Source organism: Hipposideros armiger, unplaced genomic scaffold (genome assembly GCF_001890085.2).
Source record: "Hipposideros armiger isolate ML-2016 unplaced genomic scaffold, ASM189008v1 scaffold_290, whole genome shotgun sequence".
Lineage (NCBI taxonomy): Eukaryota > Metazoa > Chordata > Mammalia > Chiroptera > Hipposideridae > Hipposideros > Hipposideros armiger.
Genome location: NW_017731640.1, coordinates 210120 through 224456, shown reverse-complemented (window position 1 = coordinate 224456; position 14337 = coordinate 210120). Strand labels below are relative to the sequence as shown.

The window sequence follows — 14337 nt, the reverse complement described above, 5'->3', positions numbered from 1 at the left end:
AAAAAAAAAAAAAAAAAGCTGGCTTGGGACGCCAGAGGGCCCCGGTTCGGGTCCCACATGAGGGCCAGTGACACTGCCCTCTACAGCTAAGATGCTTTACAACAGCTCAACCTGGAGCTGGGCTGCTGAGTCGCCGGCGACTGCTTAGGCTGCAGCCCTTGCTGCAGTGGGTTGCCATGGGCTACCGTGTGTAGCCAGTAGCCAGCAGCCAGTGTGAGCGGCCACAAGCTGGCGACTGATCTGCCTTGCCCGGGAAGAGCGCAATGATGGTGCCAACTTGGGCCAGTGGAGCAACGTCCTCCACAACTAGACTGAAGAACAAAAGGACAGCATCTTGTCTGTTCCCATCCCCCAATTCCCCAATTAAAAAAAAATCTAAAAAAAAAAAAAAAGATTAGCATGGGTAATCTGGGTGAGTCTGATAAAATCAGTTGAAAGGCCTTAAAGCAGCGGTTCTCAACCTGTGGGTTGCGACCCCTTTGGGGGTCGAATGACCCTTTCACAGGGGTCGCCTAAGACCATTGGAAAACAAAATATATTTACATTATGATTCATAACAGTAGCAAAATTACAGTTATAGAGTAGCAACGAAAATCATTTTATGGTTGGGGGTCACCACAACATGAGGAACTGTATTAAGGGGTCGCGGCATTAGGAAGGTTGAGAACCGCTGCCTTAAAGGGAGGGAGGGCTGAGGCTTTCCTCAAGTAATCACACCTGCCAGATAGAAGCTTCAACTTGTATCATGAGTTCCAGCCTGCCCATGATCTTCTCTGTGGACAGCCAGCCTCGACTTGCTAATAAGCCAGCCCCACAATCACATAAGCCCATTCCTTAGAACAAAGCAAATGTCCATATATAGTCGCCTATTGACTTGGCTTTGCTGCTTGAACCCTGATAAGACTAAGAACAGGACCAGAAAATGGTTGTAAAAGTCCTAGGGTAACACCTGTTGAAATCTCCCAGGAGCACTTGATCCACTGGCTCCCCAAGACATGGTTCGGAACCTAGGTCCAATCACTCCATTAATTGTAGGTGACCTTGAGCAACTTAACCTCTCTAAGCCTCGAAGTCCTGATCCCAAAAACAAGACTGTCAGGTGCTTGACGTGACTGACAACATGTTAGTCAGACAAAACATTGGGTTGTTGGAAAAGTCATGACGCATTTTTGCAACGAAAAACATAGAAAAAAAAATGTCATGACTTTTCCGACAACCCAATATTTAAGTCAATCCTCACAGACTACCCAAACTCAGCTGCTGAGGCTACATCCAAAACCCAAGTTTCCAGCCAGACTCCCAGCACACTGTTGACTTCCTGACAACTGCAGCCCTGAGGAAATGCAGTCTGCACGCCAAATGCTAGTGCAAGACACTAGAAAGAAGGCGAACCCATCCACAAGCTAAGGCGGCTCTAGAAAGCCCAACCATGTCTGGGCAAAGCCCTGCCCCGACACCCCAGCAGAACTTCTTCATACTGACCCCATCGTCGAGGAAGGGCTAGAGCCTTGCTCCCTGAAGCCAAGCACCCCACACACATATGCCCACTCACCTTGTAGAATTTCCTGAGGTTCTCTTTCTGAGTCTGGTTAATGACAGTGAGCACCCGGGCAATGGATTTGCGAACAACTCGGCTACAAAAACAGAGACAACAGTTAAGGCACACAGTGCTCCTCCCAAAGCATCTCGTTCAGGACTGGACCCAGATCTCACAGGTCAGGGGTATTCCCAACCAGCTGGCCCATGTTCACCTAGGAGGCACGTGAGTGTTCTGGGGGTGAGGCCTGAGAGACTGGGAGATGGGCACCCCAGGAGTGGGAATGGGAAAGGGCTGGAGTGTCCAGTGCTTTTGAGGAGATGTGAAGTGTTCGCTGAGGAGACTTAATAAAAGTGGTGGAGGCAGATCAGCAAAAATCTTCCATCCCAGGCCATATATCCTGAGGCTACGAAGCCGGACAACCCGGATAATCATAAGGAGTTACAGCAGGGGCCACCTGGGAGGGAGAAATACTATGGGGGAGAGAGAAGACCGAAGCTAGGAACCAGCTCTGGATAGGTGAATCTGTAGTCATGCTGAGTAAGAGGCAGGTGGGGGCAAGGGGAGGCTCCCTCAGTAGACAGCTTGTAAACTTGGTCTTGAGAATTCAGCATTAAACTTGCTCATCCAATCCCCTCCCACCACAGTAGGAAGGTTGTTGGGAGCCCATTTTATAGAAGAAGAAAAAAACTGGGTGTTGAGCGAACGTGCCCATAAGGTAGGATGTGGCAGAAATGGAATTTGTGCCCAGGTCAACTGACTCCATCTACCCAGTGAGGGAAAAACATCAAATGCTGATGGGAGGTAAAGAAAAATCCAGTTAGGCTTTTGGAGGCAGGATTAAAATGGGGTCTTCACAGACACCCAGTTTTTCCTCCAGCCGGAGAAGACAAGGGGGCTCAGGGCAAAAGGACCGCACCGTCAAAGGCAGGTAAAGGCAGAGGGTCTCCCGCGCCGCTAGTTGTGAGCAGGTGAGCCCGGTTAGGAGGGCATAACATTCCAACCCACAGGTTCATTGAAGAGGCACTTAAACGGTCACCTCCCTAACCCAACCTCAAAAACCCTGATACACACATATTCCGCCTCCCGCCCAGAAGGGCCACGCGGCCCATCCCTTACATCTTGGAGAGCTTGGAAGCCGCGCCACCAGTCACTTTGGCGACGCGTAGCTGGGACAGCTCCACTTTCAGGTCGTCCAGCTGTTTCAGCAGCTCCTCCTTCTTCTTGCCACGAAGGTCTCGAGCCTTAATTTTGGCCTGCGTGCAAGAAAGAGTCTGGGTTAAATGCCCGGCGGCGCCGTCTACCCCTCCGGCGTTCATCGAGGCCTCCTCCCCTGGCCATCCTCCCCTCCCCGCCGTCTGCGTTATGATCAGCACCAGGAGGGCGCGCGCCCCGCACCCCAAGCTTGCTACGAAGCTGGGTCGTTACCCTCATTCCGCAGACGGGAAGACAGAGGTCCCGGCAGCGCAGGCACACCTTTCCTAGCCGAGGCCGGTAAGGGGAGGAGGGAGACCGGTTTGAGTGGCGCTAGGCCATTCCGCACGGCGCTCCGCAGGCCCAGCTGGCAGATGGGACCTCAGGGTCCCCCCCGCGCCCCCCATCCCAGCCCCCGAACCCGGCAGCGCACGGATGGCGCCCGATTCCCCAGCTCTCACCATGGCTGAACAGACCACCGGAGCCGCCTCCTGCTGGGAGAGAAAGGGGAAGGGGCGGGGCTGACCTCTACAACTACTGCCGGGTGAGGGCGGGCGCGGCTAATGGCGCCGCGGAGAGGGAGCCCGGCTCCGCCCCTTCCGGTCCCGCCCACGACGCGAGGAGCACCTTGGTGCGGCCCGCCCAGTCCCTCTTCGTAGTCCCCCACTTCTTCCAAAGACCCCGGAGGTTACTTAGGTCCTCACGCCCTGAGCAGAGCAGTTGGGGAAACCAACTGGGATGAGACGCAGTTTATCAGAGATGGCATAGTGAGGATTCAAATTTGTCCACTCTGCCATTTATTTGTTCATTCATTCTTCATTCATTCACTCATTCATTTATTGGGTAAATCTTTGCAGGTCGCCCAGTTCGTGCTGCTCTGAGCGAGGCACCCGTGTTCAGGGAGTAGAGGGGATAAGGATTGAAAGTTTTCAAAGATGAATTAACAAGGCCGCAAGCCTCAGAGGTATTTAAAGTCCGAGGTGGGCGGGGTGGGGCGGGGGTCAGACAGCTATAATCCAACTCCATAAATGTTTTAGTGGTGGCGGCATGTGGCAGGGGAAACATCATTCATAGCCTTTTTTTTAGTGAACCGGACCCGTTTTCAGATTCTTGTTCTGTTGCCTGGTGCTGAGACTTGGCAAATACCTTTCCCTCTTTGAGTGTCAGTTTTCTCATCTGTGAAATGAGATATTTATGAGGATTAGGATGCTAACACCTAAAAAACTCTTTATCACAAGACGTGATGCATAACAATCATTCAAAATACCATCAGTATTAAATTCCCAGTGGAAAATTAAAGGAGAATTAATAAAACAAGGAGGGTGCTCAGGCTTTCTGAGTTTTATTGTTGCCCCAACCAACAAGCACGAATGAGTGCTTCAGTGTCACTCCATTGCCATTAACAAAAACATACCAACACCTCTTAGAGCTCTAGTTAATACCAAGTTGCCTGCCCCTTTGTTGCTATCAGGTGTCACCTCCAGAGAGCTTCCTCCCATCCCCTTCTGGAGTTCTGTTAATGAGCCTTAGCCTTGGAATGAATAAATTGGGACACAACTTGTCTTGTGTCCCAAGCTTTATGTGCAATCCTCTCTTTAGCCCTAAAGTTAAAATGTTATGTGTTGTCTCAACAGCCAGCCTGGAAGCCTCTGGGAACATAACCATCATTGACACCAGGTTTTCCTAGTCTCCAGGCCCAGCGTGTGGATGCTTGTTGCATGAATGAATGAGTCTTGCCCCAGACCACAATGAGAAAGACTTTCAGGAAGTGGAGGGACATGGGAAGAAGCGGGCAATGTTGGCATGGATTAGTCTTAAATGGAAGTTGAATAGTGCACAGGGTCCTTGCTGTCACATTTCACAAATGCTTATAGTTCTATTAGCGCTATATGATTGTGTACATCTTTTCTGGACTTGAAGTCGTCTGTGACGCCCCTGTTCCTCTTACATGCCACATCCAATCCAGAACCTAATGCTGTAGCCTCTACCTTCAAAATATACCTGACCTCTTCCCACCACTCTTATTGGCACTTGCCTGGTCTAAGCCATCATTGCCTGTCACCTGGACTGTTGGTGTCCTCTTAAGTCACCTCTCTACTTTGGTTCTTGCTCCCATGTGTTTTCAATACAGCTGCTAGAGGAACCCTTTTCAAACTTAAGTCAGATCATGTAACTGCTCTGCTCAGAATTTCCAGGGCTGCCCCATCTAAGACCACATCCTTTCCTCAGAATCCTCTCCTCAGAATCCTTACCACAGAATCCTCTCCGCTTCCATCTCATCTCTCTCTCTTTTGTTCCACTATGGCCTTGCTGTTCCTGGAATACACCAAGCCTGCCCTGCCTCTGGGCCTCTGCTTGGCTCCCGCCTTCACTTCCTGAGACCACACTGGTCTCTGTTCAGTGTCACTTCCTCAGTGACACCTCTCTTGATCACTTTAAGGTACTCACTGCCAGGCATTGCATGCTTTTGGTCCTCCCCCTCCCCCAGCACAGTCATCCTGACATAGTATAGTACAGCTTTTTAAAATTCTGCATTCCTGACTGGAATGGAGGTCCATGGTCATAAGCAGGTACATTATTTCATTCACCAGTTTGTTTGGAGGCAAGTTCCTTACCTGTAAAATGGTCATTTCTGGTTTAAAGTTCCCCCTGAACAGGATGTTCCGGGGATACGAATTTCTGCTGTCTTGTGGCCTGCCTGGGTCACAAAGATTTCTTCCAACATATGGAGCAGAAAGACGGGTGGACTTTGCCTGTTTCCAGGACCCCTGAGACTTTTATTCAGCACCTAGTTCCCCACTGTAGGAGTATCTTTAGCACCCAACATTAGGTAACATCATAGTCTGGTATATTTTTTGATCTGCAGACACAGTTCAATGAGAAATATTCAAATCAATAAATACAAGTCACATTTCATTAACCACTGGCCTTTATTAAAAAGAGTACTATTATATGAAAACAAGGACCCAGTTTAGTCTAACGTTAAGGCCCATTAATGGAACCCTTCAAGCAACAGCCCAGGCACCTAATCCTGGCACCAGAGCCATCCTTGACTCTGCCCTACCTCCTCCCACTGCCATCTTGCCCCATCTCAGACTCTGGGCTTCCTACCAGGATATGCCTCTCCAGCCAGGCTGACTTCTTAGCTACCAGGACCGCACCCTTCCTGCCAGGATGTTGGCCACAGGATCATCTCCATCTCCCCACCCCTACTCACTGGGCCAAGGTGACTTACACACGCAGTGCCACCGCACCCTTAAGTCCAAAGGTCTTCATTGTCTTGTCAGCACCCTAGATACATTTTGAACGTCCTTAAAAGTCTCCTAGTCCATTAACAATAGTGTCATTGTGTACAAGGCAGAGGCCACCTCCTCTGAGCTCAGTGTGGTGGCGGTCACGGCTCCTAAAAATCGGAGACTTAGGATCCTACACCCTCCTTCACTCCCCTGGGCATAAGAACTCTACTACTCATCTGTGAGGCCTCAGCTCGAAGATTTCTTCTCCAAGGAGCTTGCCCGTTATTCGACAAGCAGAGCCGGGCGCCTTCTCCTACGGGGCCGATGCCCTCAGTTTGGGGCAGTCATGTGACTCCCAGAGTTCGCGGCTGTGCACACGCCAGCCCCTCCAGGGCTAGGGGCTCCGAGTGCAGGAGGGAGGCCGAGGAACGAGCGCAGTAATGGCGTCCACAAGGCTGGGCCTGCACGCGGACAATGCGCCAGCTCTTCAGACCAGAAGACTGAGGCGCCACGAAAATGGGAATCTAGCGCTGGTGTCCAGGCGACTACCACGCAGGTAACACCACGTTCCCAGCCGCGCCCCCACAGTCTCCGCCCCTCCGTCTCACCCATACTTCCGGTTCCGGTGTGGCCCGGAAATGGGCGGGCGGCGGCTGCGCGCGGAGGAGGTGCCGGGCGGCCGCTTCCCGCCCCCGAGCGCGAGCCGGTTTGGAGCGGAGTGGAACGGAGGTTGTGACCGGAGCGGAGCCGGCTGAACGGGCGCCGAGCCCCCGCCATGGCCCGGAACACGTTGTCCTCGCGCTTCCGTCGGGTGGACATTGACGAGTTTGACGAGAACAAATTCGTGGACGAGCAGGAAGAGGCGGCGGCGGCGGCGGGCGAGCCAGGCCCGGACCCTAGCGAGGTGGACGGGCTCCTGCGGCAATATCCTTCCCCTGCGCGGCGCCCTGGGCTCCCCTTTTTGGCCCGGCCTTCCCACTCCCTCACCCCGGGCCCTGGCCCCTCAGGCCGGCTCCCCACTCGTCTAACCCCCGACCCCTCTGGTCAGTGTCCCAACTCCCTTCCAATCCTTCCCGTCGGGCTAGGTTGCTTCAGTCCGAATACCCTCCGCTTCCCTCTGATCCCGTCTCCCCACTCCTCTTGTCCCTGGCCCCGGCTCCGGGAGCCCCACTCAGCAGGCGCAGCCCCACGCGGTCCGTAGACCCTGGTGGACCGGCTCGCTCGGCGGCCCCAGTGGTTTGCCGGACGCGTCCCTGGCCCCGCAGGCCGCTCACTTCTCTCTGCGGCCTCTCCTTTCTTCCCCTGGCCTCCTCGTCCCCTCAGGCTGCCCCTTCCTTGGACTCGCCATCACTCCACCTCTCCCTTGCAGGAAACGGGGCCATGCTAGGGCTTGACCTGTAGGAGGGGCAGAGGTGAGCCACTGCTGAGGAATTGAGCGGCCAGGGAGGCTCCTGGGCGCACTTCTTGGCCCGATTGCAGCACCACACTAAAGTAGGGGGGTGGATGGCTGCGGGGAGGAAAGGACACGAGGGAGCGACGGCTGAAGTCAGTCCAGACCTGAGGGCTGAGATGGTTGTGTACCTCCCACCCGAGTCAATCTGATCCTGCAGCTTCATGCCACGCCTTCTCCCCTAGACTCAGCCTCCTACGAACGCCTTGGGCTTTGGACCTTGATGGTCTTAGTGACGTTCAACAAGTGAGTTTTGCCTCCTTCCCCCCAATAGCCTTCTTGTGCAGGAAACGGGGGTTAAAAAAACCCCAACAGACTAGTAGTTCAGAGCTGAGAAAAACCAGAGAGCAAAAAGTGAAATGTAAAAGTAGAGCCCCACGACTGGAAATGACTATTTTTGTGGCCACTGAAAACGGGCATTTAGAAAACGAGATTAAAAATAGAGGTGGCTGTCACAGCCTGCTTGGTCCCTTAGCAGTTTGAACACAGGAAACTGACTTATTCTCACAGGAAGGATTTTTCTTTATTCAAAGGGTGTTACAGGAAGTGCCTGCCCCTCCCCCACACTTGCCAGGGTAGGGTTGGAGGCTCGTGCTGTATATAAATCAGGTTATGAGTGTTGAATCCATTGACTCAGCCTGGGAAGTCAGGCCCATAGACTGCCTGTGGGAGGAGTCCTGCAGTGTTCCTCCAGCGTACCTGTAAAACAAAAACCTTCAGGCTTTGGACAGGAATGTGTTTTCAAATGTGTATACAAACGTGTATTTCCTACCTCCTAATGAGCACCTTGCTTACCCCATTGGTGAGATGGAGGCATGAGAATGGCCCCAGTGAGGGAAGGCTGATGGTGCATCCGGGGCAGGACCTCACTCGTGGGTAGGAGGTGCCAAAAGGGCTCCAGGGTCAGGCCTACGGCCCAGAACCATCCACAGATGGGGAGAACAAGGTCTGGTTATCTGGTGCTGCAGGGACTTGTTGAAGGTCATCTCTTGTATGCCCCTGACTGGTGATCGGTTCCTTGTGGCTGCTTGGAGGCCTGGGCTTAGCACATCAGGGGATAGTAGTTTCTCCACTAATGGCAGTATCAGAAACCCTGTTGCCATGGAGAGTGTACCTCTTGGGATTGGGGAAGGTTAGCAGATGAGAATTGAAATTGTAGCAAACATGGGGCCCAGGGAGGGAGGAGGAAGGAACTAATATTTAGAGTCCTTCCTATAAGCCAGGTATTGGACTTAAGTTGGATGACTGAATTTAAATGGTAGGACAGGCGAGGGGAGTAGGGATAGGGGTTGACTGATGGGAGTGGGAGAATGTAGGGAGGAGGCCTGTCCTAGTACTGTATACAGAAGTGAGTTATGGTGGGAAATAACACACGAAATAAAAAGAACAATGGCTGTGCACCCACACGCACCCAACTCTTATCATGCCATAGCTGTGTGACCTTGAATAGGTCACATAGCCTCTCTGAAGCGTAGCATCCTTCTCTCTTAAAAGGAGGAGAGCCATGCTGGCCTTACAGGTTCCGTGGGACCATTGCTGGACAACATCCCAGAAGGCTTTGGCACAGTGCTAGGCGCACAGCAGGTGCCCTGGATAGGCGCTTGGTTCTGGGGGTGGAGTGCAGCAGGGGATTGTAAAAAGAACTTGGCTTTGGAGTCAGGCATACTTGGGTTTGGAAGGCCAGCTGGACAGCTTAGCTTTGTTACCTTGGGCCGGTCATTTCCCTTCCTCTGAGCCTCAAATTCATGGCCTTTAAAACGAGAATAATGATTCTTGTCACAAAGAGTCGTTAGCAGTAAAGAGATGATGTGAAAGCACTTGGCACAGGATCTGAGTGAGACCTTGTAGGGATTTTAAAGTAGTAGTAGTTCCTTTTCTTCCTTGCTGAAGCACCATCTGGTCCTCTAGCACAGGGAGGGATGTGTTCAGAGCAGTGGTTTTGAGTGTTTTTGCACTTTCCTCCCCGAGGAAATTTGGCAATGTGGGGAGATGTTTTGATTGTCACATCTTGGGAGGTGCTACTGGGATCTAGTGAATAGAGGCCAGGGATGCTGCTAAATATTGTACGATGCATAGGACAGACCCCACATCGATCATCTGGTCTAAAATGTCAGTCGTGTGGTGGTTGAGAAACCCTGATCTAGAGGAGACTAGGGTTGGGCACGGCTCCCCAGCCTGCGCAGCCTGTTCTCTGGAAGGGCCCGAGGCCAGCTTGGTGAATAGTATGCGTGCCCTCCCTGCTCCCCAGATCTCTCCCGAGCTGCTGAAGGCCCTCTGCCCAGCCACACCTACAGTGCCTGCTTGGTAGATGGGCACTACTGAGGTAACGGGGACTCTGCCCCCGTGGACTAGCTACCCTCCCCATCCGTCTTCTGAATGATTTTGTTTGCCAACCTTACTGCTGGATAGCGAAGAGCACCAGTCTGCATTTCCTTTTAAGCCTCTGGGACTCTGCTTATTGCTCTGGGAAACCAAAAAAAGAATCGTGAGGTAGAAGTTATCAGTGGGTAATGTCACACTGGCCCCCCTGCCTGGCTGGGAAAGAGGAATTCTAAAGCTGCTAGATAATAGGGGGTGGGCTGCCTCTCGAATGTGGAAGGTGGATCAGAGCCAAGCCAGGAGCTGGGCTGAAGTGGCTACTGCGTGGGTGGCGTGGGCCCAGCTCGGTGAAGACGGAGCCCACATTAGGGAAGACTAGACTTGGCTTTGCTCCGCAGGGTGTGTCCTTTCACACGTGGGGATCACTGCATGAACAGGAGTGAAACCCGATTGGGCAGAAGCCCTTTCTTGTTCTATTTTTGAAGCTTGTTGGCTGAAGCCAATGTTTTAAATGAGGAAATGAAAGTCGGCTGATGTAATTCAGTTTAAAATAGGTGTCACCTTTGGGGACCTAACCCAGATTGTAATTTTGAGTGCTGGGTATTCAGAACTTGGCAAAGAGTGTGTCAGGATTGCAACTGAAGTTTGAGGAATGGGGGAGGATCGACTCGTTTGTTCCAATGGTTCTTTTCAATTAATAAATCTCCCTAGCTGTTGGGACCTCACTGGCCTGAGTAGGTCTTGGAAGATAGACCTTTAGCACATCGTAATTTCTTTAATAGTTTAACTGATAACAAAACATTGGATTAAGAGTTAGGGGACCTCGGTTTGTGCCTTTATTCTTCCCTTTTGCGAAGGAGACGATGAGGATAACCCCACATGGTTGTGAGGATCCAATAGGGTGCCCGACCCAGCAAGTGCAAGCAAGCTCAATCAGATGTTGCTGCAAGTTACCCTGTGAGGGCAGTTGCTTTGCTACTACCTTCCAAGGACAGAGGGAGGGTGCGTCCTAACTTGCTTTGAGGGGGAAGTTTTGCGGGGCAGCAGAAGGAGTTGGCAGAGGTGCCCTCCACTCTCCGTGTGGCTCAGGAAAGCTATAGGCTACCCTCTAAACAGGTTATGCCCTCCTGGAAGCCACAGTGGGAGGTGAGGGGGTGTGGCTAAGATGCCGTTTGACCCCTCTCTCGAGTTGTTTTGAGATGAGTTCATGAATAAAAGCATCGACATGCTTGAGCCTAGCCATCCTTAACTGGTGCCGATGTACAGGGGACATGCTTCGGGCCTTTCACGCAGCCTTGCGGAACTCTCCTGTCAACACCAAGAATCAAGCTGTGAAGGTAAAGGGGATCACGCTGCAGCTCTGCTGGGTGGTGGTGGGACCGGGGCTGTGGTTGTCCATGTCCCCAGCCGAGCGTGAGCTCCCTAGGGCTCCAGACAGCGTGTCTCGTCTCTGCATCAGCGAGTGTCTGAGCTGGCACTGGGCAGTGCTTCCATGGAATCCTCCTGGCACTCCCAGCATCAAAGCTGTCAGTGTTTATAGTAAAAGCTCCCCAAGGAAACGATCACCCCTCCCCAGGGCCTCATGGATGAGAAGTCAGCCCAGCCCTTGCTGAAGAGCAAAACTATAAATTAGCGTGCCATGTGGGACTTATTAGATCAGTGGTTATGCTTTTATAGGCTATGGAATAGGCTTTATTTGCATAAGGATTTTCAGTGCTTTTAAGATTTCCTGCCTTTTAAAAACTAGGTGAGAAGATAAAGCTGTGCTTACTACATCACTGAGGCTATCTTAACATTTCATCTCTGAGGCTAAAATGTGGTCCAGGGAAAGGAGTCTCTTTGAAGCAGGGATTTTGCCATCTTTTGACAGCATCTTGATGTAATCACTGGGGCCTCCCTGGCCTGTGGGGAGTTGGCGCCTCTCAAACATGGAGGGGAATGGCCCCTCTGTTGCGGGGGGTGAACACAGAGGGACGCTGCAGCCAGATAGGTACTCCTGTTTTTAAAAAAGTAGATCTCCACCGTTGTGATCGTGTGGCGTCTAAGGCCCTGCTGGTATTATCAAAAATAGTGATGCTTCTCCCCAGTAAACCAGTTATTACCCCCAAAGTAGGGGAATAACTTACTGGCATAAATAAGGGATACTTTGAAATTTAAATCAGTAAAAGAATTTCTACTTATTTTTTTAACCATCCCTAACACATTAGAAATTGCAGTGTTTCTGGTGAATTCTGACCACTTGGTTTGGTGTTTCTTTGCCTGCAGTGGGGGACGTGGATGTGCCTGGGCTGTGGCTCTGGGCCTCACTCCCTTTCTCTTTGCTTTGTAGGAACGAGCCCAAGGCGTGGTGCTGAAAGTCCTTACAAATTTTAAGAGCAGCGAAATTGAGCAGGCTGTGCAGTCACTGGACAGAAATGGTGTTGACTTGCTAATGAAGTACATTTATAAAGGGTTTGAGAAGCCCACAGAAAATAGCAGCGCACTGTTACTCCAGTGGCATGAAAAGGTATGTGAACATGTTGCCCATGCAGGCAGCCTGCTGGCTTGCCCCAATCCCAGGGTTCAAATGAGCAACCAGATTTTCCAAAACATGTTGGTAAGTCTCATAGGTATATGAGAACAAGGAGCCACGCTTAAAGCAACTTGAGATGTCTCATCACTTACCTCTGCCAAGGAAGCACCCAGTAGGGTTCCATTGTCTCTGGTAATCAGTCGCTTTAGCTGCTTGATGCCGGGCAGGTCATGGGGGCTGGTGACTTGGCATGGTAAGGCAGACGGGGAGTCCCAGATGGGAGGGTGGAAGGCATACTGGTGGCGGGGGCTTCCTAATACTTTGCATTGGTGGAGGTGGTGGTCCAGGGGCTCAGGAATGTAGGCTAGCTCCAGGGGCTTCCTGCTCTGGCCCCAGCCTCAACAGGCCAGGGCAGTGGCAGAAACCTTGACAGTCACTTGAAAGGGTCTTCATGCACCTGAAGGATAAAAAGCTGTGCCTGTCTTTTACTTGGGTTGCTGCAAGAGCAAAGCCTTTTGTCAAGCTTGTGTGCCAGTGTCCCCTCGCCCTGCAGAACTACAGAAGCATGCCCACCATCACAGGAAGTCAGGCTGTCACTAACATGACGTCCTTCTGGAAAGGCTCCATTGAGTCTTAAGGGAGTTGCGCTCTTACTGAGGGGTCAGTCACTTGGGCAGCCTCGGTACCAGGCTGGGGCTGTGGCCTTTGGTGCTGCTGATGGGTATGTTCTGCCTGCTCGCCTGGATGAGCTCCTGAGCTTAGTAGGTGGGGTGGCTGTGGTGCTCAGGAGAACGGAGCGAGCCCTCCGCATGGAGTGGAGGCTGGGCCCTTTAAGGATTCTTGGTGCTTAGCCCTATTGGCATTTCTCATGAGGGCTCGGGGGGGGGGCAGCTCTGATGAGCTAGTGTCTACGTGCCTAGGACTAACTGAGCTTGCCAGAAGGGAAATTGGGGGGACTGTGCTGTGTGTGTGCTTGGTAACAATGTTCCCAAGCCCAGTTCTGCCTAAAGAACAGTAACTCCCGAACCCTTGGCTCCAGCGCAAGGCTCTGTTGCCTTCTCCTGTGCCTGTGCCCTTGTAAGAGTCCTTTTTCAGAGGGTCTTGGGACCTAGGTCAGGGAATCCAGGGTTCCATCTCCCCTGGCAAGCCAGGCTCCCCCTTGTCCATCCTGGTCTCATTGGGTATCATTTGACACATTTCCTTTTCCTGCTCCCACAGGCATTAGCAGTAGGAGGACTAGGCTCCATTATAAGAGTTCTTACAGCAAGAAAGACTGTTTAAAAAAAAAAAAAAGACTCATGTTACCTTGAGAAGATTTTGGATGCACAGGCTGATGAAGAAGGGATTGACAAAGGACCATCTTCCTAGGAACTCCCAACTATTTCAGGACATGCATCCGCTGAAGTGTGTTTTATTTTCAAGGTGGAGGGAGAAATTGTCTTACTGTTTCTTAAATCCTTTGCAGGATCTGATAGTCTATGCCTTTGTTCACAAGTAATGCAGAACTGACATTGTGACTGTCTACCAGAGCGGCTGGCCAGTGTTGGTCAGGTGTACCTGTGTGCACTGCCTGTTTAAAATGGGGGGGATGATTTGGGCAGGTGCAGATCCAAGGGCTGTCGTGAAAGGGAGAGCTTGTGTTTTTGAAGTGGGAACCCCCTGAGGGTTTGTACAGACATCCTATCCTCCCAGAGAAGGCGGGCTCTCTTGGGTTCATTGTAAAGTGCCTGCTGCATCAATAAAGCTCTTGGCTTATTAGTATATACTTTGCAGTGTGTTTCATATATGTAAAAAAAGGGTAACGAATGGAATGGAAATGAATGAGGGGCCGACTGTTCTGGAGATTCAATGTGGAAATCCGTGTGGAGGGGGCGGACGTGCATCCCTGTTGAGCCATCCTGGGAGCGAGCATGGCAGTGGAGCCCTCTTGCCACAGCAGTATCTCAGGCCTGGGTGACAGTGCTACCGGCTGCTATGGAGAGATGTTTTGCTGAATAAGTATTTATTGTTTTTACTCCTTTGATTTGTATGTAATTTTGGAGCTTATTTAATTTAATAAAGTGCCAAACATTCAATAATTGATTTAGGC

General features: G+C 51.6%; 2 protein-coding genes across 3 annotated transcripts in view; one reads left to right on the top strand and one right to left on the bottom strand.

The window, feature by feature from the left end:
• The window catches only part of RPL35 (ribosomal protein L35), a 5466-nt gene extending 2180 nt beyond the window's left edge, over positions 1 to 3286 (bottom strand). Inside the window, exons 1-3 of one of the 2 annotated variants that reach the window (XM_019658822.1) lie at positions 3193 to 3286; positions 2657 to 2793; positions 1553 to 1634 (exon numbers count right to left, since the gene is read on the bottom strand). In XM_019658822.1, coding sequence (XP_019514367.1) covers positions 1553 to 1634; positions 2657 to 2793; positions 3193 to 3195 — 222 coding nt within the window. In that variant the 5' untranslated portion in view covers positions 3196 to 3286. Of the gene's footprint in view, positions 1 to 1552; positions 1635 to 2656; positions 2794 to 2965; positions 3039 to 3192 lie in introns of those variants that run through there. The other variant, XM_019658821.1, reaches the window with a different exon arrangement.
• A 3315-nt stretch (positions 3287 to 6601) lies between these two features.
• On the top strand, positions 6602 to 14013 carry ARPC5L (actin related protein 2/3 complex subunit 5 like). Its single transcript, XM_019658817.1, has 4 exons — positions 6602 to 6891; positions 11001 to 11073; positions 12066 to 12242; positions 13467 to 14013. Exons 1-4 carry the CDS (start codon positions 6743 to 6745, stop codon positions 13527 to 13529), a joined length of 462 nt encoding a protein of 153 aa, XP_019514362.1. The 5' UTR covers positions 6602 to 6742; the 3' UTR covers positions 13530 to 14013.
• The last annotated feature ends 324 nt before the right edge of the window (positions 14014 to 14337 follow it).